The 24,338-nt window shown below is 38.6% G+C and overlaps 1 protein-coding gene across 2 annotated transcripts in view; it reads left to right on the top strand.

Annotated features, from left to right (window-relative positions):
- Nucleotides 1-24,338, top strand: part of SLC5A12 (solute carrier family 5 member 12) — a 54,729-nt gene that overhangs the window by 9,597 nt on the left and 20,794 nt on the right. Inside the window, exons 4-8 of one of the 2 annotated variants that reach the window (XM_059929609.1) lie at nucleotides 1,655-1,722; nucleotides 6,347-6,501; nucleotides 6,622-6,762; nucleotides 11,452-11,581; nucleotides 12,982-13,070. In XM_059929609.1, the coding sequence (XP_059785592.1) occupies nucleotides 1,655-1,722; nucleotides 6,347-6,501; nucleotides 6,622-6,762; nucleotides 11,452-11,581; nucleotides 12,982-13,070 (583 nt within the window). The remainder of the gene's footprint in view (nucleotides 1-1,654; nucleotides 1,723-6,346; nucleotides 6,502-6,621; nucleotides 6,763-11,451; nucleotides 11,582-12,981; nucleotides 13,071-24,338) is intronic. The other variant, XM_059929610.1, reaches the window with a different exon arrangement.

Raw genomic sequence — 24,338 nt, 5'->3', positions numbered from 1 at the left:
TTAATATACAATATTTATTTTTCTCTTTCTGACTTACTTAACTCTGTATGACAGACTCCATCTGTCTGTAGGTCCATCCACATCTCTACAAATGACCCAATTTCGTTCTTTTTTATGGTTGAGTAATATGCCATTGTGTATATGTACCACATCTTCTTTATCCATTTGTCTGTCGTTGGATATTCAGGTTGTTTCCATGTCCTGGCTATTGTAAATAGTGCTGCAATGAACACTGGGATACATGTGTCTTTTTTTTTTTTTAATTTTATTTATTTATTTTTTATACAGCAGGTTCTTATTAGTTATCTATTTTATACATATTAGTGTATATATGTCAATCCCAATCTCCCAATTCATCTCACCACTGCCACCCCCACCCCTGCTTTCCCCCCTTGGTGTCCATACGTTTGTTCTCTACATCTGTGTCTCTATTTCTGCCTTGCAAACCAGTTCATCTGTACCTTTTTTCTAGATTCCAAATATATGCGTTAACCTACGATATTTGTTTTTCTCTTTCTGACTTACTTCACTCTGTATGACAGTCTCTAGGTCCATCCACGTCTCTACAAATGACCCAATTTCATTCTTTATTATGGCTGAGTAATATTCCATTGTGTATGAGTACCAGATCTTCTTTAACCATTCATCTGTCTATGGGCATTTAGGTTGCTTCCATGACCTGGCTATTGCAAATAGTGCTGCAATGAACATTGGGGTGCATGTGTCTTTTTGAATTATGGTTTTCTCAGGATATACGCCCAGTAGTGGGATTGCTGGGTCATATGGTAATTCTATTTTTAGTTTTTTAAGGAACCTCCATACTGTTCTCCCTGGTGGCTGTATCAATTTACATTCCCACCAACAGTGCAAGAGGGTTCCCCTTTCTCCACACCCTCTCCAGCATTTATTTTTGTAGATTTTTTGATGATGGCCATTCTGACTGGTGTGAGGTATGTATAGTAGTGTGTTTCAGTATTCCCATACTACTAACTTATCCTTACTCCTTCCCTTTCCCCTTTGGTAACCATAAGTTTGACAATTTTGTATGGTATATACACAACCACTAAATAAGGTCATCTATAATATATGGTCCTTTCTCAGTAATCTCATGAAGTAGATACTCTGAATACGTGAGTAAAATGTGCTTGTAGTAATTATTTTAAGATTTATACTTGACCTCTTTGAAAGAATAGAATCCTAGGGAAAAAAAGGAAAGAAGAAACAAAAGTAAAATAAATTTCATAATAATACCTGTAATATTAGAAGTCCTCAGTATTCAATTTAATTGTGCTATGTGCTTATAATGAGAAATATTTATTCATGGTCAATGTTTAGGTGGTTTCAAAGTACTCAGACTAACTTTGTTAAGAAAAACAAACAAACTAACAATTGGTGCAGAGATTGGAACCTCCAGAATCTTAAGAGGAAACATTTGGCTTTTAACATTACATGAAAACTATGGACTGGGTTGAGGTATAATAATGTAATAAAATAATCTTTATCAGAGGTGAGAAAATTTAATGAGACAACTCTAATTTGATTTCCATTTGCGCACAAAGAACACAGACAAATATATTGTGACTTTTTCCTCATAAAGTTTGTTCTTTTACTTTCCTTAGAGAAAATTCTTTCAATATTTTTTCTCCTTTCATAGTGACTGGGTTTGATCTCTGGGGCTCTGTGTTTGCAACAGGAATTGTTTGCACATTCTACTGTACCCTGGTATGTATCTAGCTTTGAAAAAGTATTTAGCACTATCTCCTAATACGGGATAAGGGCAAATTTCCAACAACAGGGCATCTAAGTATAGCAGAAATTGCTATTCCACAATTAAATAGAAATATGCCGGCTTATCTGTCACAGTTTCCAGAGGAAGTTGCCGTTGTTTTGTTTAAAATTCTTTTCAGTACCAACCATTAATAGAATTTGGGCTCTGGGCTCATTTGAGAAAGCCATGGCTAAGAGAAGATTTAATGACAGAAATATCTCCGTGTTCAGAGGGTAGGTGACCATATGCAACTACTGAGAAAAAAAATGTGCTCATTTACAGTGATTATAAACCATAGGTAGCATTTATACTTCACTGTCTACTGGTTGAGGACTACAAAATGCATGAATGAACGATCAAGGATGGCTGGTATTTTGTAAACTTGAGGATTCCACAACTTGTTTTTGTCTCTTTTTTTTTTTTTTTTTTTTTTAAACTATTACTCTTTTTTTTTTTTTTTTTTTTTTTTATAGCTACTTTATTTATTTATTTATTTATTTTTCGCTGTGTTGGGTCTTCGGTTCGTGCGAGGGCCCTCTCTAGTTACGGCAAGTGGGGGCCACTCTTCATCGCGGTGCGGGGACCGCTCCTCATCGCGGTGCGCGGGCCTTTCACCATCGTGGCCCCTCCCGTTGGGGGGCACAGGCTCCAGACGCGCAGGCTCAGTAGTTGTGGCTCACGGGCCCAGCCGCTCCGCGGCATGTGGGATCTTCCCAGACCAGGGCCCGAACCCGTGTCCCCTGCATTAGCAGGCAGATTCTCAACCACTGCGCCACCAGGGAAGCCCCGTTTTTGTCTCTTATAGATGGATAAGTTTGGATTACATTTAACATTTGGCCTTACACATGGTCAGTTTTAACCAAGGAACCTGGGTGGTATTGGCAATTATATTTATATAATTGTTACAATCGGTTTAGTTCAACAAACATTCATTGAGCACCTATTATTTGCCACGCCCTGCAATAGAAATCTTTATTCTTCTGAGTCACTGGTAACATTTATGGAGGCTTTAATTAACCAGTTAAGAATATGGCAATGGTCCCCAGATAGTTGGATTCTCCTTCCTCCTTTACAGAGAAAAATAAAGTAATTGATATATTATCATATAGCACCATGCATGTATTTTGGCCTTGTGTGCATATCACTTATTCTTTTTTTTTTTTTAATATAGTTCCCTGTGCTATACAGTAGGACCTTGTTGTTTATTACTTTTTTTTTTTTTTTTTTTTTTTTTTTTATGGCTGTGTTGGGTCTTCGTTCCTGTGCGAGGGCTTTCTCTAGTTGAGGCAAGCGGGGGCCACTCCTCATCGCGGTGCGCGGGCCTCTCACTATCGCGGCCTCTCTCGTTGGGAGCACAGGCTCCAGACGCGCAGGCTCAGTAATTGTGGCTCACGGGCCCAGTTGCTCCACGGCATGTGGGATCCTCCCAGACCAGGGCTCGAACCCGTGTCCCCTGCACTGGCAGGCAGACTCTCAACCACTGCGCCACCAGGGAAGCCCACTTTTAACATATATCATGATAACATACAATTTAAAAATGTTCTTATCTCTCTTTTCATACTTGCAAATCCCACCATTTCTTTGCACTACAGTTTTATCTTTTTTCCATTCCATTCTCACTACCGTAATTCTATTCCAGACATACTCCTCCTACCTAAATTAAAAATAGTCTCCTATTCCTTACGTGCCTGGCCGTATGTGACAGATTAGTGGCTCTGAAGTAACTGCCCATAGGAGAATAACTAGATGCATTGCTTAGCAACAGCAATGGAAGCCAGAAACAGTGGAATAATATCTTCAAAGCACTGAAGGAAAACAATTGTCAGTTATAATTGTGTATTCAGCAAAACTATCTTTCAGAAACTGACTGTCAAGAACTGAGAGAAATTACCCCTAACATATCTTCCCCTGAGAAAAACCTAGAGGAAATACCGTGGGAAGAAGGAAAATTATCCAGTTTTTGATGGAAGAAGTAATGATAAAAAAATAAAATAGTAAACCTTTAGTAAGTCTAGTCAAACAATTTCCGGTGCTTAATGAAAACAACAATAATTTTATAGTATGGTATAATTTATATAGTATCTAATAATATAGTTTATAATAGTATAAATATAATAATAATGATTGCTATTATATGTAATTTTGCGATTAAGAAAAAGAATAACTTTCATTTGGACATCAATAGCATGTAAATCAGGAAGAGAGTAATTAGACTTAAAGATTTTTTAAATCCTTGAATTGTTGTGGATTAAGACATTTTAAAAATTTAGACTCTAAATGAAAAATTCATGGCAAAATTTCAAGGGGACTCATTTAAATAACAATCAGAGTAGAAAAAGGGAATTAAAACAAAGCAAAACAAAACTGCAATTGATTTAAGCAAGAGAAGAAAAAAATACAGAAAAAGTAGAACAAATAGAAACCAAAAAGATGTCAGAAACAAGTCTGGGTACTTTAATAATCACAATAAACAAAAATAAGCTAAATGTACTACCTCTTAATTGATTTCAGTGTTTCCCTCCACCCTGCATGCCTCTGTTAACTTAATCTTCTTAAAACATCCATCTCTTCACGCCACTTGACTGACTTAATTCTCTCCTTGCTTCCCATTGTTCACAGGATAAAGTGTAAGCTTCTTAACCTAGTGTTGGAAATCTTTCAGTCAATCCACCCATCTAACCTCTTCTCACCACACCTCTGTTCCATCTCCTGTCTCTAGCCGGGCCACAGGCTTCAATGTCTCACCAAACTGGTGGCTCATTTATCTAAGACTTTTGCTCATAGAGCAGTTTCTTTACTCTGTTAATCCTGTGGCTGTGTAGCCTAGCTAAGATAACCAGTGGAAGAGATTTAAAAAAAAAAAAAAAAGAGAGAAGTGATTCCTGCCATCCAAGAGTTTGCAATCTAGGGAGGTAAACAGTAGAACCAAAACAACAGACTGATTAAAATACCTAAGTGACACTCAAGGCACAGTCAGGATTGTAGATGAGTGGTGTGTGGGTGGGTGTGTCTCTTGCTGTATGAAGGAGTCATAGAATCAGAGAAGTTTTCATGGTAGCTATAGTAATCTGCCTTTTGATGCACATTTGGTAAAGTGGTGATGAAATGGTTTGTTCTCTTGCTGCAGGTCTAGCTCAAGTTCAGGTTTATGCATATAACCCATGCCAAGTAGCCTCTGAAAACTGAGGTCTTTGATATTTGGTCTTCATATCACTAAAATCTGATATTGTGATTTGGGTTTAGAAGTCTTAATGTCTTTAAAGAAAATCAAAATACCACTCGTGGAAGGTGGAAGTAAGAGATTGAATAGTCCTCAAATTGAAAATTGAACAGGATACAGAAACACCATGCATGTGGAAGGGACTTTTATGTCTATTTTTAAATTGCATTTTAATTTTAACTACACGAGAAATGATGAGACAAATCCAGTGTCTTCTTTCTTCTCAAGATAAAGATGAAGCCTGTCATCTTTTCACAGAAGTTCTTGACACTCTGGGGGAGTCACCGGGGATAATTCTATTTTTCAATGTTAAAAATACCACATCCTTTCATTCACATAGTGCTTATTCATTTTCAAAGTACTTTTAAAATATATCACTTCATTTAATCTTTCCTAATTTGCTCATGGCACCATCGCCATGTTCCTAAGGGATTCTCCAGCAGCCTCTTTCTTTCCTCCTTTATTCTTGCCCACATAGTCCCAACTAGAATTGTACATTGGAATCACCTGGGGTGCTGTAAAAACACTTAGAACTGGGTCCCAGCCCAGGCCTCAATTTATTCAGAATTCCTGGGGATGGGGCTCAGACATTGGTTTTTTTGTTTGTTTTCAAATTCCCCAAGTGACTCTGAAAAGGATCCAGGTTTGATAACCACTGCTCTAACCTATTGCCGAATCACCGTCTCCTGAGGTCTACTGTCAGATTCACCCTCCTGACACTCTGGTTTGCTCACCTCGCTATTTGACCATCCTCTAGCTCTTAAAACACCTTTCTCCATGAGTGTCTGGAATCTATCATTCCTTCCTAGTTCTTTTCTTCTTTTTCAGTAGCCTACCATCTCAGTTTCCCCAAATTTATTCACTGCACTAAATTTACAAAAAAAAAAATCTCAAAATGTACAAGCCAGACCCAGGTGATCATCTTCAATAAAGCTGGCACATAAAAGGTGCTCAGTGATAAGAAAGAAAGAAAGAAAGAAAGAAAGAGAAGAAGAAAGAAAGGGAGAGAGAGAGAGAGAAAGAGAAAGAAAGAAAGAAAGAAAGAAAGAAAGAAAGAAAGAAAGAAAGAAAGAAAGAAAGGAAGGGAGAGAGAAAGAAAGAAATAGAGAAAGAAAGAGGGAGAGAGAGAAAGAGAGAGGGATGGAGGGAGGGAGGGAGGGAGGAAAGAAGGAAGGGAGGAAGGGAGGGAAGGAGAGAGAAAGAGAGAAAGAGAGAGATTGAGAAAGAGGGAGGGAGGGAGGGAGGGAGAGAAGGGGGAAGAAAGGGAGAAAGAAAGATGCATTAGCAGAGAGGCTGTGCAGAAATGGAAGAGTTGAGGCTTCATTTTTAAGAACTCACATCCATTCTCTTCATTTCAGGGAGGATTAAAAGCAGTGGTGTGGACCGATGCATTTCAGATGGTTGTCATGACTGTGGGCTTCCTAACGGTTCTCATTCAAGGCTCAGCCGATGCTGGTGGATTACACAATGTATTAGAGCAATCAGCAAATGGATCTCGACTAAGTATATTTGAGTATGTCCAATGCTACTTTTTCTTGTTTTATAAAGATTTAGCCATATGACCTCATCACCTAAAATAAAATTTGGGCATCAAAGGAATGTATTTGTTCACTCACTTCTCTCTGCCTCATAGCTTTGATGTAGATCCTCTCAGGAGGCACACATTTTGGACAATCTCAGTGGGAGGAACTTTTACATGGCTTGGAATCTATGGAGTTAATCAGTCGACCATCCAGCGATGCATCTCTTGCAAAACAGAAAAACATGCCAAGCTGTGAGTTATTAATGAACATTTCAGTGTTTTTGCTCTGCCCTTTATATGCTTCAAATGTGTTTGTGTGTGTGTGTAAAAGAGAGAAAGATTCATTTAAACTTTCAACAATTTTTTGAGGCAGGCATTACTTTCCCTTCTCCACAAGGAAGTGGCAGTGCTGGGATTTGAACTTAGATCGTTCTGTCTGCCTTTGCTCACCATCATTTGCTGCTTTCATTTACTGAGAAATGACTGGGTTAAATTAGGTGCTGTGGGAAGCAATGCAGAAATAAGGAGAACATATTTCTTACTTACAGTTTCTGTGATGAGATGGTCCTCATCACTATTTCCATTCAGCATGTGGTCTCTTCAATTACTATTTTTATTTTGATGGATGTGCTGTAAAAATTTCCAAGGAGAGGTTAAAAGAAGAAAACCCAAGGTAATGAAGCAAGTCGTAACAGGGCTTCAGCTGCTCCAACTCCTGCCCGGATAACCAGTCGCCAGTTTTACCAGGTCTGCTTACTCTGAAGGACTCCACAGAGCCACAACTTAAGGCTTTTTAAAACCATGCAATTCATCCCACGTTCTAGAATGGAGACCAAAGGAAGTTATGCACTTTTTTTTTTTTTTTTGTAAAACTGGCAGAAATAAGCTAGAATTTCATTGAAAATGGGCATTTCATCCTCATTGCTGCTACCCAAGGTTCCAGCCTCTGCAGACTTGTCAGAATGCTGTTAACTTTTCTTGGAGTGAGAAACAGCCACTATGAATATTTCCACAACTGATCATAAAATATTTTCAAGGCATAGTTTCTTATTTAGACAGAATAAAAGATAAAATTGGCTGGATATGGCTCAACATTTCGTAACTTGAATTTCAAAAGGGAATATATTACTTATATAGTTCACATACCCTCAGAAGGAAGAAGTGAAAGCATTATCTACTGTTCTATCAATTCACTGGTAACATATTCATATCCTATTACAATAAATAATATTAAACTCTCTACACATGTGATCATCACTTTGTCAAATAGTTGAATTACTAAAAATGTATTTAGGATCAAATATAATTTTGATCTTAAAATTCACTTAAAATTAGAATTCATTTAAAATTCTGCATTAAAATAAATTAGAGTTGACAATATCTGATAAGGGAAGAATCTTTAGGTGAAATAAATAATAATTCTCTGTTAAATCAAGGGGTTTTAAAAATCTTAAGTGCTTGTGTTATACTATTTATTCTTGTGAACATGCTTAATTTCTCCCTATTATTATAATAGTACCTAAAAGTTAGGAAATGTATATCTTTGGCATTTTTTCAAGAGGCCAAGAATAGTACTTTGTGCTTATTAAATACTGTTTACTTATTGAACAAAGTAATGCTTCAAGAAGGTCATACTTGAATGTGTGAATGTGTAGGCCCATAAATGGACACATATATACATAAGAATTTATGTGTGTGTGTGTGTGTGTGTGTGTGTGTGTAGGAGTGTATATATGTATATTCCGGCATGTGTACTTGTGCTTGTGTATCTTTAAATCTCGTTTAGTGGATTGGTTTAAACTAAGCAACCCATTCACAATAGTTTCTTGGAATTTGTTACACTAGTATTTGATGGGTATGAAAACTGTCAGAAAAGGAGAGATACTCATGAAGGAAGAAATATATATAATTTCCTAAGCATTTAGGACTGCCATTCCTGGTTCCATCCATCCCTACTCCCATGGAAGGACCAGAGCTATGATAGGAATTTTGTTAGAATAAGGAAAGATGAAAAAACAAAAACTGTCTTTAGAAAAGACTTCCCTGTAAGAACCTTAGTTGATTTAGTTTATACAATTCAGGAGTGAGAAATCAGTCCAAATGGTCAGTATGGTTGAAGTGCACACAGCTGGAGAGGAGATTGTTATAGTGGGGATCTAGTGGGACCTCTCATTTGTCACGCAACTGGAGCCTCAAGGGCGCTTCCAGGACAACTGGGGGCCACTCAGAGCCAGCTGCCAACAGACTCTTATCTAGGAGGCTCTATAGAATGTTGATTACATGCATCGCTTCTGCTCAATTATCTGAGAGCCTGATATAATTAGGACATTCCATCAGGGTTTAGAAAAATCTCTGCATCATAGGTAGGTGAAAATACATCCATGAAGTTCATACTGAATGTGGCCAGAGGTTAAAACCGGAAGTGACCCATTAGCGACGCATTTAATTGCGTGGCCAGAATGCTGATGACAGTAAAGACAGCTTCATCCTAAGCCAGATCTTCTTCACACTTAGGAATAGTATCGCTTCCCAAGTCGTCTTAGACGTGCTCCCTGGAAGCTGCTTTGGACGCTTTTGTTTCTAGACTTCAGTTTACGCTTCAGGACTGCAGGTAGAAGATGATGCTGTGAGGGCAGGAGAAGCCGGTGCAGGTTACCTGGTCCCTTCCCATCACCGTCTCATGTCCCAGCTGAGATGAGCACATCCACACCCAGTCACTCATGTTCCATTCTCTTTGCCTTTGTTTATTTTCTTTATATCTTTTATTGCATCTAAAATCACCTTGTTTATTTATTTCATTTTGGTGATTATTACCTGCCTCTAATCCCAGAATATCATCTTCATGAGGGTGGGCTCTGGGTTGCTCACTGCTATGTCCTCAGTACCTAGAAGAACCTGGTACAAAATGATGCTTCATAAATATTTTCTGAATGAATCGATGAAGTGGCTTAAGTTGCAAACAGGAGAATTAGCCCTTTAGAGAATTAAAGTCTATCATCTCTAAAGAAAAAAATAAGTTCAAATACAAGAGCTTTAACATTCTATTATACAATTTTGCCACTGATTTCTCATTTCCCATAGTTGACTGGTGAGTTTTTAAAATTGTTTTGAATAATGGCTCTATAACCTACATATGGCTGTATAACCTCCATATATTTTTATGGAGTATAGCTCATTCAATCCTCATATTAGTCCTATAATAAGAAGTAAGGCAGGTATGTTACACTCTTTTTACCAAGGATTTAACTGGCTCAGAGTCTTAGTGACTTGTCTGAAGTCACACAGTTGTTAAGGATAAAGTCTTCTGACTCCAGGTCCAATGCTCTTTTCAAAAAAGAAATGATGTAAAGAGTATAACCATATTGTAAAGAATTTCTATCTTTCATTTATTCATTTAATCATTTTTAACAAAAATAAAATAATTTATGTCTGCTATGTGCCAGCACTATTGTGTGCTCTGGGGACATAGCCCTGTGTGTGTTCAAGTGGGGGAAACAGATAATAAACAAATAAATGTATTATACAATTTCAGATAAGGATAAATGCTATAAAGATGTAAGAACGTATAAGGAGTAGAATCTGATGAGAGAGCAGGGAGTGACCTTTCAGGTAAAGAGGCCTATCCAGGATATGGCCTGAGAAAAGTTTGAATAGAATTTGTCTAAATGGCAGAAGTAAGAGTACAGCTAATTCAGTCTGCAGATATTGACCATTTTATGTATCAAATGTATTCCCCAAAGGCTATGTCTAAATCAACCTTTTTCAAACAAAAGCAAACAAACAACTAAAACTCAAAGATAAATATGGTTGGAATAATCCCAAGGAAGGAATTTCAGAGATAAGACCCTTTCCTAATGTAAATAAAGTAAAATAAAAATTTCCAAATGGGTTGATTATTTAACATATTTGCTTCATAAAAGAATACTTTGATTTAAGGGTTTTCTGAAAGTCAGGTACACCTGTACAGCAGGGGTTTTAAGGGGCTTTGAAATGAATATGTGTCCTTACATTTGAATGTGAGTGCATCTGAATCCCTTCAAACAATGGCTGAATCCCAGGAAATGCCTCCTGTTGCTCTTTTGGCCCCCTGCCCCTTGAAACTCTCTCCAGAGCGAGATTGTTTGTTCTCTCACTGATCCAGTGTGAGGCCAGCCGACTTTCAAGTCTTCCCTGAGATTTAGAAGATGTGTAATATTTTGACTTTCAAAGAACAGTATGAATACAAAATAACCATAGGATACTACAAATGCACTCAAACTGAAGTTAAGCAGAATGTTATAGAATAAAAAGAATTGTTGTAGAATAAAAAGAATTGCTCCAAAGAATGTGGGGAAAATGACTTTAGGTTTTTCATACCTTCTATTGCCTTTTAAAAACCTGAACTTTAAACTTCATCTGATTTAATCTCCAAAGCGAATATTTCCAAAACGTGTCTACTTCTACATTTATCTCATCATTCCTCTGGAATAAAAGATGTTAAAATGTAAGTTGGCTTTTTGACAGTTTCATGAATTGAGTGGGGAGAAATTACTTGAAGTTATATAATATGAGTGATTGATACGTGAAATTTCATCCAAGGAAATAGACCTCACACTACATGTTGCGACTTTGCAGAGAAGCTATTTCAAAAGCAAACCCATCAAAAATCTACCTTGTTCAAATTTCATAATCAGTCTAAAAATGTAACATGCCCAAACAAAAAAAAAACGCAAAAGTATAAAAAGTAATGATTTTTTAAAAATTGAAATATAATCGACTTGTATTAGTTTCAGGTGTATAACATAGTGACTTGATATCAAAATATATACATTCTTGAAGGCTATAGAATTTTATTTTATAGCAAAAAGACCCCCAAAATTTTACCTTGAGTCTTTGCTAATGCCCTCACCACACTGTAATATGACATAGAGTCTACCAGTAGATCCATGTGTTATCTTCTAGAGCCTTGTATTTCAACTTGTTGGGCCTCTGGGTCATTCTGGCATGTGCTGTCTTCTCTGGCTTAATCATGTACTCCCACTTCAAAGACTGTGATCCTTGGACTTCTGGTATCATCTCAGCACCAGACCAGGTATGTGCTCCCTTGGGGCCAGTGGGCAACAGCTGAAATGCGTGTGTTTCTGGCCATCGATGTTGAGCCTTTCTCTTTTTCCACCTGGACCTCTAGGTATTTCCCAAACCCCAAAGACTTGATTTCTTTCCTCTCCTCTTGGATGATATTATCACAGATCAGATTCTAATACTGAGGAGTGAACATGTAAAAAGAAGGTACCTTACCTTGTCCTTGAAGGCAAGGACTGGGGCCAGGGCAGGGCTGGGGAGAGTGGAAGATGGCTTGAACCCATAGCTTTGGTTTTCAATGCCACCATTCAATTCTTTTTTTCTATCCATCACAAGGTTGATTAATGATGCTTTAATCTCAGATTGAACAAAATGACCCTTATTTCTATAATGTTTCTGCTCATGTCTTCTCATTATGGCTTAAACAATATCACCCCAATATATTACATTAAACATGCTTTTTTAAAATTAATTTTTATTGGAGTACAGTTGATTTACAATGTTGTGTTAGTTTCAGCTGTACAGCAAAGTGAATCAGTTATACATATACATATATCCACTCTTTTTTAGATTCTATTCTGATATAGGTCATTACTGAGTATTGAGTTCCCTGTGCTATACAGTAGGTTCCTATTAGTTATCTATTTTATACATAGCAGTGTGTATATGTCAGTCCAAATCTCCCAATTTATCCTTCCTCCTCCTTTCCCCCCGGTGATCATAAGTTTGTTTACTACATCTGTGACTCCATTTCTGTTTTGTAAATAAGTTCATTTGTACCATTATTTTAAGATTCCACATATAAGTGGCATCATATGATATTTGTCTTTCTCTGTCTGACTTATTTTACTCAGTATGACAATCTCTTGGTCCATCCTTAAAAATTCCATTCACGGAGAATATTCTCAGGAGGAGCTATCGTCTCTATCCTCTCCCCCTACATGTACAACTGTCCCACTGTGTCCTGTGGCTGTTCCTCTCCCACAAATCTGGCTCCAGAGTAGAACCATAATACCTAGACTCCCTGAAGACCTGTTTTAAGCATTGGTTTTTAGGATGCAGTTTCTAACATTAAGGGTAAACAGGCAAGAAAATAGCATACATTGCAAATGTAAAAAAAGTAAAAAGTTCCTGAATATTCTCAAGTTCATCCAACATTTTCCTTATATGACTGTCCCCTTCCTATCCCTTCCCCTCCCCTACAGCTGCACCTCAAGTCCATGGAATTGGATTGATCATAACCTCATTTGTTAGCATTTAACAACGATAGTCCAGGCAAATTCCTTTATTGTTACTTTATTTTTTTCTTTTTTTTCCCACCTCCTTTTGCTAAAAAGCTACAATACAGTCCCACATTTCAGTCACTGCTGATGAGACCACTAATCCCATCTTGTTTTGCCTCCTCTTCAGCTGATGCCATACTTCGTCATGGAGTTATTTGCCACAATGCCAGGACTTCCAGGACTTTTTGTGGCTTGTGCCTTCAGTGGAACTCTGAGGTTAGTGTATTGACTACACTTGGCAATAATGTTCTGATAATGACGATGGTGAGGATGGTGATAGCAAGGCAACAAGGATGACAAGGGTAATGGTGGTAGTCATTATCAGTATTACTGAGTATTCACTGCGTGTCAGCTGCCCTGCTGAATGCCTTATATGTATTTGCTCATTAGTTGTCACACATTATATGAGGCCGAAACTACTCATTATCATCAGCTTACAAATGAGGAAACTAAGATTTAGCAAGGTAGATAACTTAGATAACTTACCCATGGTGAGAGAGTAAACTCCAGAGGTGGTATGCAAACCTAGGTCTGCCCTTGCACTAGATCTCTCTGTTTATTTTCTCAACCTTGTCTGATGCCAACTGCCCCCATGATTTCGCATCACCTGCACACAAGGCAGCTCTCTCTGCCGGCATTTCTCATTCAGCTGCAATACATTCTTACAGATCTATCCTTTGCAATCCATTCTCTCTATCTTCAATAACACACTCAGGCAGCTAAGAACATCCATATCCAAAATGTAGACATTATTCTAAATACAAAAATTTTCACACATTTATTCTAACAAATATTTTAGAAGGTTTATATTATGCCAGGCACAGCTGGTGACAGTGGGGATACTTCAGGGAACAAGACTAGCATAAGTGTTGCCCTGATATAGAGTTTGCATTCTCGTAGACATGGAAGACGGACAATATATAACTAAACAACAACAAAAAAGACAAGATATTGTTTGATAATGACAAATAGTATAAAGGAAATGACAGAGTGGTAGCCTAGAGAGAGGTTAGGTTTGGGGGCTTTGTTTTTGATAGGGTCTTTAGTGAACTCCTATTTAAGTATATGACATTTGTGTTGAGATCTAAAGTGTGTGAAGAAGCCAGCTCTGTGAAGATCACAGGCAGGAACTATTACAGGCAGGGGGGAGGGCAAATACCAAAGCCCCAAGGAGATAATCTGTATGGAATAGTTCAGGATGCAAGAGAAGAGTTGAAGCATAAGGAACGGGGAGGAGAGCAGATGGGGAGAAGCCTAAAGAGTCAAGCAGGCATCGGATCAGGAAGAACCTTTATGAAAGAGTAAAGAGCTTGCATTTCATATTAAATAGGAAAGTTTGAAGCAAGGAGGTTTGATGATGTCATACAACTGAAGACTCAGTCTTCTTTATGGAGGGAAGTGGCTAAGAGTGGTGAAAGTAGGTGACTATATAGGAGGCTTTTGCCTTAATCCAGGTTAAACATGATAGTGACTTGGAGAATGGGGGCAAGAGTGTTGAGAGCAATGGACTAAAACACTAAGACAGTATCACGTTTTTAGATTCCACATGGAAGTGATATCATATGGTATTTGTCTTTCTCTGTCTGACTTACTTCACTTAGTATGATACATATTCCCTTGATCAGAAGTGGGGTTGGCTACCTTTCCATACATTCACTGGCCGTTTGTAGTTCTTTTTCTGTAAAATGCCAATTCATATTCCCTGCTATTTTTTTCTTTTGAGTTTTCTTCCTTATATATATAGGAAAATAGCTTATTGACATATGTTTCATTTTTCTCATCTGTCCTATGTATATTTGCTTTATTAATAGTATTTTTGAGTATGTTGAGCTTCTATTTCATATTAATCAATTCTTTTACATTATGGTTTCTGGGTTTACATCATTCTTATGAAGGCTTCTCCATTCCATGTTTATAAATAATCATCCAGACATCATTCTAGTATATGGCCTTATTAAATGTTAAAATTACTAAATCATCTAGACTATACATGGGGTATAAGAAATGAAGTGGAGTTCCAGACTTATTTTCCTTCTAAGTTAGTAGACAGTTGTCCTATTATTTTTTAGTAAAAAGCCACATTTTCACCACTGACTTGAAATGGTGCTTTTATCACGTCCTACATTCTTTTATATATTTGGAACATTTCCTGGATTTTCTTTTATATTCCTTTGATCTATTTGTGTACAGTTATGACAATACTAATAATTTTAATGACTAAGCTTTAAAGTTTGATTTAAAATATGTTAGGTTAGTATTTATTCATTGCATTTCTTTTACAGAATTTCCCTTGATATAAGATTTTTCCTAATTATTTTCAGTTAATTCTATAGAACTTGGGTGTACTCAAATCATAATACCTGCAAATACTTTTGAGTTCTCTTCTTTTCTAATAGTTACACTTCTATGTTCACTCTTATGTAATTATGCTTTGAGAACAATGATAAAAAATTGAGGGGAGGAGTAGGGGCAAGATGGCGGAAGAGTAAGACGCGGAGATCACCTTCCTTCCCACAGATACAGTAGAAATACATCTACACGTGGAACTGCTCCTACAGAACACCCACTGAACGCTGGCAGAAGACGTCAGACCTCCCAAAAGGCAAGAAAATCCCCACGTACTTGGGTAGGGCAAAAGAAAAAAGAAATAACAGAGACAAAAGAATAGGGATGGGACCTGCACCAGTGGGAGGGAGCTGTGAAGCAGGAAAGGTTTCCATACACTAGGAAGCCCCTTCGCAGGCGGAGACTGCGGGTGGCGGAGGGGGGAAAGCTTCAGAGCCACGGAGGAGAGCGCAGCCACAGGGGTGCGGAGGGCAAAACGGAGAGACTCCCGCACAGAGGCTCAGCGCCAACCAGCACTCACCAGCCCGAGAGGCTTGTCTGCTCACCCGCCGGGGCGGGCGGGGGCTGGGAGCTGAGGCTCGGGCTTTGGTGCTAGCCAGGAGGGAGTCCGGGAAAAAGTCTGCAGCTGCCAAAGAGGCAAGAGACTTTTTCTTGCCTCTTTGTTTCGCGGCGCGCAAGGAGAGGGGATTCAGAGCGCTGCTTAAACGAAATCCAGAGACGGGTGCGAGCCGCGGCTATCAGCGCGGATCCCACAGCAACAGGGGCGCAGAGGGAAAAACGGAGAGATTCCCGCACAGAGGCTCAGCGCCGAGCAGCGCTCACCAGCCCGAGAGGCTTGTCTGCTCACCCGATGGGGCGGGCGGGGCTGGGAGCTGAGGCAGATCGCAGGGAGAGGACTGGGGTTGGCAGCGTGAACACAGCCTGAAGGGGCTGGCGTGCTGCGGCGAGCCGGGAGGGAGCCGGAGAGGAGGTCTGCAGCCGCCGAAGAAGCAAGAGACTTTTTCTTGCCTCTTTGTTTCGCGGCGCGCAAGGAGAGGGGATTCAGAGCGCCGCCTAGACGAACTCCAGAGGCGGGCGCGAGCCGCGGCTAACAGCGCGGACCCCAGAGACGGGCGCGAGCCGCGGCATCAGCGCGGACCCCAGAGACTGGTAGGAAACGCTAAGGCTGCTGCTGCCGCCACCAAGAAGCCAGTGTGCGAGCACAGGTCACTCTCCACACTGCCCGTCCCGGGAGCCGGTGCAGCTCGCCACTGCCAGGCTCCCGTGATCCGGGAACAACTTCCCCGGGAGAACGCACGGCGCGCCTCAGGCTGCTGCAACGTCACGACGCCTCTGACGCCACAGGCTCACCCCGCCTCCTCCGTACCACTCCCTCCCCTGGGCTGAGTGAGCCAGAGCCCCCGAAGCAGCTGCTCCTTTAACCCCGTTCTGTCTGGGCGGGGAACAGATGCCCTCAGGCAATGTACATGCAGAGGCGAGTCCAAATCCAAAGCTGAACGCTGGGAGCTGTACGAACAAAGAAGAGAAAGGGAAATCTCCCCCAGCAGCCTCAGAAGCAGCGGATTAAAGCTCCACAAACAACTTGATGTGCCTGCATCTGTTGAATACCTGAATAGACAACGAATCATCCCAAATTCAAAAGGTGGACTTTAGGAGCAGGATATATTAATTTCCCCTATTCCTTTTTTTGTGAGTGTATATGTGTATGCTTCTGGGTGAGATTTTGTCTGTATAGCTTTGCTTTCACCATCAGTCCTAGGGTTAGGTCTGTCCATTTTTTTTTTTTTTTTTTACTTCAAAAAAATTTTTTTTCCTAATATATGTTTTCTTAATAATTTTTTCCGTATTTTCTATTTTTAGAAATTAAAAAAATTTTTAATAAGTTTTTTCATATTTTTTATTTTAAAAAATTAAAATTTTTTTCTTAAAAATTTTTTTCTTGTTTTTTACTATAAAAAATTAATAAATCTATTTTTAAAAATTAAAAAAAATTTTTTTCTGAATACATTTACTCTTAATAATTTTTTTCTTATTTTTTATTATAATAGCTTTATTTTATTTTATTTTATCCTCTTTTTTTCTTTCTATTTTTTTCTCCCTTATATTCTGAGCTGTGTGGATGAAAGGCTCTTGGTGCTCCAGCCAGGCATCAGGGCTGTGCCTCTGAGGTGGGAGAGCCAACTTCAGGACACTGGTCCACAAGAGACCTACCAGCTCCACGTAATACCAAACGGCAAAAATCTCTCAGAGATCTCCATCTCAACATCAAGACCCAGCTTCACTCAACGACCAGCAAGCTACAGGGCTGGACACCCTATGCCAAACAACTAGCAAGACAGGAACACAGTCCCATCCATTAGCAGGGAGGCTGCCTAAAATCATAAGGCCACAGACACCCCAAAACACACCACCAGACGTGGACGTGCCCACCAGAAAGACAAGATTCAACCTCATCCACCAGAACACAGGCAATAGTCCCCTCCACCAGGAAGCCTACACAACCCACTGAACCAACCTTACCCACTGGGGACAGATACCAAAAACAATGGGAACTACGAACCTGCAGCCTGTGAAAAGGAGACCCCAAACACAGTAAGATAAGCAAAATGAGACGACAGAAAAACACACAGCAGATGAAGGAGCAGGGTCAAAACACACCAGACCTAACAAATGAAGAGGAAATAGGTAGTCTACCTGAAAAAGAATTCAGAATAATGATAGTAAGGATGATCCAAAATCTTGGAAATAGAATAGACAAAATGCAAGAAACATTTAACAAGGACGTAGAAGAACTAAAGAGGAACCAAGCAACGATGAAAAACACAATAAATGAAATTAAAAATACTCTAGATGGGATCAATAGCAGAATAACTGAGGCAGAAGAAAGGATAAGTGACCTGGAAGATAAAATGGTGGAAATAACTACTGCAGAGCAGGATAAAGAAAAAAGAATGAAAAGAACTGAGGACAGTCTCAGAGACCTCTGGGACAACATTAAACGCACCAACATTCGAATTATAGGGGTCCCAGAAGAAGAAGAGAAAAAGAAAGGGACTGAGAAAATATTTGAAGAGATTATAGTTGAAAACTTCCCTAATATGGGAAAGGAAATAGTTAATCAAGTCCAGGAAGCACAGAGAGTCCCATACAGGATAAACCCAAGGAGAAACACGCCAAGACACATATTAATCAAACTGTCAAAAATTAAATATAAAGAAAACATATTAAAAGCAGCAAGGGAAAAACAACAAATAACACACAAGGGAATCCCCATAAGGTTAACATCTGATCTTTCAGCAGAAACTCTGCAAGCCAGAAGGGAGTGGCAGGATATACTTAAAGTGATGAAGGAGAAAAACCTACAACCAAGATTACTCTACCCAGCAAGGATCTCATTCAGATGTGATGGAGAAATTAAAACCTCTACAGACAAGCAAAAGCTGAGAGAGTTCAGCACCACCAAACCAGCTTTACAACAAATGCTAAAGGAACTTCTCTAGGCAAGAAACACAAGAGAAGGAAAACACCTACAATAACAAACCCAAAACATTTAAGAAAATGGGAATAGGAACATACATATCGATAATTACCTTGAATGTAAATGGATTAAATGCTCCAACCAAAAAACACAGACTGGCTGAATGGATACAAAAACAAGACCCATATATATGCTGTCTACAAGAGACCCACTTCAGACCTAGAGACACATACAGACTGAAAGTGAGGGGATGGAAAAAGATATTCCATGCAAATGGAAATCAAAAGAAAGCTGGAGTAGCAATTCTCATATCAGACAAAATAGACTTTAAAATAAAGAATATTATAAGAGACAAAGAAGGACACTATATAATGATCAAGGGATCAATCCAAGAGGAAGGTATAACAATTGTAAATATTTATGCACCCAACATAGGAGCACCTCAATACATAAGGCAAATACTAACAGCCATAAAAGGGGAAATCGACAGCAACACAATCATAGTAGGGGACTTTAACACCCCACTTTCACCAATGGACAGATCATCCAAAATGAAAATAAATAAGGAAACACAAGCTTTAAATGATACATTAAACAAGATGGACTTAATTGATATTTATAGGACATTCCACCCAAAAACAACAGAATACACATTTTTCTCAAGTGCGCATGGAACATTCTCCAGGATAGATCATATCTTAGGTCACAAATCAAGCCTTGGTAAATTTAAGAAAATTGAAATCGTATCAAGTATCTTTTCCGACCACAATGCTATGAGACTAGATATCAATTACAGGAAAAGATGTGTAAAAAATACAAACACATGGAGGCTACACAATACACTACTTAATAACGAAGTGATCACTGAAGAAATCAAAGGGGAAATCAAAAAATACCTAGAAACAAATGACAATGGAGATACGACGACCCAAAACCTATGGGACGCAGCAAAAGCAGTGCTAAGAGGGAAGTTTATAGCAATACAAGCCTACCTCAAGAAACAGGAAACATCTCGAATAAACAACCTAACCTTGCACCTACAGCAATTAGAGAAAGAAGAACAAAAAAACCCCAAAGCTAGCAGAAGGAAAGAAATCATAAAGATCAGGTCAGAAATAAATGAAAAAGAAATGAAGGAAACAATAGCAAAAATCAATAAAACTAAAAGCTGGTTCTTTGAGAAGATAAACAAAATTGATAAACCATTAGCCAGACTCATCAAGAGAAAAAGGGAGAAGACTCAAATCAATAGAATTAGAAATGAAAAAGGAGAAGTAACCACTGACACTGCAGAAATACAAAAGATCATGAGAGATTACTACAAGCAACTCTACGCCAATAAAATGGACAACCTGGAAGAAATGGACAGATTCTTAGAAATGCACAAACTGCCGAGACTGAACCAGGAAGAAATAGAAAATATGAACAGACCAATCACAAGCACTGAAATTGAAACTGTGATTAAAAACCTTCCAACAAACAAAAGCCCAGGACCAGATGGCTTCACAGGTGAATTCTATCAAACATTTAGAGAAGAGCTAACACCTATCCTTCTCAAACTCTTCCAAAATATAGCAGAGGGAGGAACACTCCCAAACTCATTCTACAAGGCCACCATCACCCTGATACCAAAACCAGACAAAGATGTCACAAAGAAAGAAAACTACAGGCCAATATCACTGATGAACATTGATGCAAAAATCCTCAACAAAATACTCGCAAACAGAATCCAACAGCACATTAAAAGGATCATACACCATATTCAAGTGGGGTTTATCCCAGGAATGCAAGGATTCTTCAATATACGCAAATCAATCAATGTGATACACCATATTAACAAATTGAAGGAGAAAAACCATATGATCATCTCAATAGATGCAGAGAAAGCTTTCGACAAAATTCAACACCCATTTATGATAAAAGCCCTGCAGAAAGTAGGCATAGAGGGAACTTTCCTCAACATAATAAAGGCCATATATGACAAACCCACAGCCAACATCGTCCTCAATGGTGAAAAACTGAAACCATTTCCACTAAGATCAGGAACAAGACAAGGTTGCCCACTCTCACCACTATTATTCAACATAGTTTTGGAAGTGTTAGCCACAGCAATCAGAGAAGACAAAGAAATAAAAGGAATCCAAATCGGAAAAGAAGAAGTAAAGCTGTCACTGTTTGCAGATGACATGATACTATACATAGAGAATCCTAAAGATGCTACCAGAAAACTACTAGAGCTAATCAATGAATTTGGTAAAGTAGCAGGATACAAAATTAATGCACAGAAATCTCTTGCATTTCTATACACTAATGACGAAAAATCTGAAAGTGAAATTAAGAAAACACTCCCATTTACCATTGCAACAAAAAGAATAAAATATCTAGGCATAAACCTACCTAAGGAGACAAAAGACCTGTATGCAGAAAATTATAAGACACTGATGAAAGAAATTAAAGATGATACAAATAGATGGAAAGATATACCATGTTCCTGGATTGGAAGAATCAACATTGTGAAAATGACTCTACTACCCGAAGCAATCTACAGATTCAATGCAATCCCTATCAAAGTACCACTGGCATTTTTCACAGAACTAGAACAAAAAAATTCACAATTTGTATGGAAACACAAAAGACCCCGAATAGCCAAAGCAATCTTGAGAACGAAAAATGGAGCTGGGGGAATCAGGCTCCCTGACTTCAGACTATATTACAAAGCTACAATAATCAAGACAGTTTGGTACTGGCACAAAAACAGAAATATTGATCAATGGAACAGGATAGAAAGCCCAGAGATAAACCCACGCACATATGGTCACCTTATCTTTGATAAAGGAGGCAAGCATATACAGTGGAGAAAAGACAGCCTCTTCAATAAGTGGTGCTGGGAAAATTGGACAGATACATGTAAAAGTATGAAATTAGAACACTCCCTGACACCATGCACAAAAATAAACTCAAAATGGATTAAAGACCTAAGTGTAAGACCAGACACTATCAAACTCTTAGAGGAAAACATAGGCAAAACACTCTATGACATACATCACAGCAAGATTCTTTTTGACCCAGCTCCCAGAGAAATGGAAATAAGAACACAAATAAACAAATGGGACCTAATGAAACTTAAAAGCTTTTGCACAGCAAAGGAAACCATAAACAAGACCAAAAGACAACCCTCAGAATGGGAGAAAATATTTGCAAATGAAGCAACTGACAAAGGATTAATCTCCAAGATTTACAAGCAGCTCATGCAGCTCAATAACAAAAAAACGAACAACCCAATCCAAAAATGGGCAGAAGACCTAAATAGACATTTCTCCAAAGAAGATATACGGATGGCCTACAGACACATGAAAGAATGCTCAACATCATTAATCATTAGAGAAATGCAAATCAAAACTACAATGAGATATCATCTCACACCGGTCAGAATGGCCATCATCAAAAAATCTAGAAACAATAAATGCTGGAGAGGGTGTGGAGGAAAGGGAACTCTCTTGCACTGTTGGCGGGAATGTAAATTGATACAGCCACTATGGAGAACAGTATGGAGGTTCCTTAAAAAACTACAAATAGAACTACCATACGATCCAGCGATCCTACTACTGGGCATATACCCTGAGAAAACCATAGTTCAAAAAGAGTCATGTACCAAAATGTTCATTGCAGCTCTATTTACAATAGCCAGGACATGGAAGCAACCTACATGTCCATCGACAGATGAATGGATAAAGAAGATGTGGCACATATATACAATGGAATATTACTCAGCCATAAAAAGAAATGAAATGGAGGTATTTGTAATGAGGTGGATGGAGTTAGAGTCTGTCATACAGAGTGAAGTAAGTCAGAAAGAGAAAAACAAATACAGTATGCTAACACATATATATGGAATCTAAGGGGAAAAAAAGCCATGAAGAACCTAGTGGCAAGACGGGAATAAAGACACAGACCTACTAGAGAATGGACTTGAGGATATGGGGAGGGGGTGGGGTGAGATGTGACAGGGTGAGAGAGTGTCATGGACATATATACAGTACCAAATGTAAAATAGATAGCTAGTGGGAAGTAGCCACATAGCACAGGGAGATCAGCTCGGTGCTTTGTGACCACCTAGAGGGGTGGGATGGGGAGGGTGGGAGGGAGGGAGATGCAAGAGGGAAGAGATATGGGAACATATTGTATATGTATAATTGATTAACTTTGTTATAAAGCAGAAGCTAACACACCATTGTAAGGCAATTATACTTCAATAAAGATGTTTTAAAAAAAAAAAATTGAGGGATTACAGAAATCCTTGTTTTGTTATGCACTTTATCTTTTTATTTTATTTTTTAATAACTTTATTTATTTATTTATTTTTGGCTGTGTTGGGTCTTCATTGCTGCGTGCGGGCTTTCTCTAGTTGCGGCGAGTGGGGGCTACTCTTCCTTGTGGTGCGCGGGCTTCTCACTGCAGTGGCTTCTCTTGTTGTGAGGCACGGGCTCTAGGCTCACGGGCTTCAGTAATTGTGGCAGGTGGGCTCAGTAGTTGTGACTTGCAGGCTGTAGAGCACAGGCTCAGTAGTTGTGGCGCACAGGTTTCGTTGCTCCGCAGCATGTGGGATCTTCCCGGACCAGGGCTCGAACCCATGTCCCCTGCATTGGCAGGCAGGATTCTTAACCACTGCACCACCAGGGAAGTCCCTGTTATGCACTTTAAAGGGAATTGTTCTTGGATTTTACCATTAAATATGATTTCAGGTTTTGGTTTAAACTATATTATTTATTTACATTTTAAAATATTTATATAAAACTAATAAAATCATAAAAAAGAACAAAAATGCATATATTTATTCTACTTTAAGAAATATTTTTATCAGGGAGAAATACTGAATTTTGGTAAACTATTGGCATTTTTGAAATGAGTATTTTTTTCTTTTTTAGCTTTTGGCATATTAATATTAATATATTGACATTTCCAAAATAATGAAATCTCTTAATTCATATAATGACTTTAAATTGCTTATGGTATAATTTTAATTTAGTGTCCTGCTGAATTATTTTTACTAATACTCTTTGTAGGATTTTGCATCAGTAATATAAAATCATATTGTTCTGTGGTGTTGGTATTAGTATCTCAAGGAAACTAAGGACAGAAACGATGAACACCAGAGGATCAAACACAAGTAGGGTGACATGCTAGCTTTCATTTTGTCCCTCCATACAGAGCTTTATTTATTTTTCTTAAAGCTGACTTCAGAATGGAGAAATATAGCTGTCAACAGATTAATTCCCCCATAAGAGAATGGTTGATTCTTTTGATCTCAATTTCGAAAATTCCAAGAAAGAGACACACTGGACAGTACATATCATAAAGAGATTACTATTACTATAACATTAAGGAGGGTGTTGGGTTAGGGAAAGGGAAAGACAAGAGTGGGGGTGGAGTTAAGAGATGGTGGTTGAGCGATAGGAAAAAAAAAAACGATTTTCACCATCTTGTAACAGTTTTAGAATCTGAGATATTGACATATGGATAATATATCTGACCTCAAAAGCAACCCAGCAAAGGTTCTACAAATCTGCTCCCTCTGGGCCAAAATCAGCTTTTTGTTCCCTCCCTCCCAATGGATTCAAGGGTTAATCCTAATGTTCGAAACTTACAAATGATGGATTTTG

This window comes from Balaenoptera ricei, chromosome 8, assembly GCF_028023285.1.
Source record: "Balaenoptera ricei isolate mBalRic1 chromosome 8, mBalRic1.hap2, whole genome shotgun sequence".
Classification (NCBI taxonomy): domain Eukaryota; kingdom Metazoa; phylum Chordata; class Mammalia; order Artiodactyla; family Balaenopteridae; genus Balaenoptera; species Balaenoptera ricei.
The sequence above is the reverse complement of the archived record's forward strand: the minus strand, read 5'-3'. Positions and strand labels throughout refer to the sequence as shown.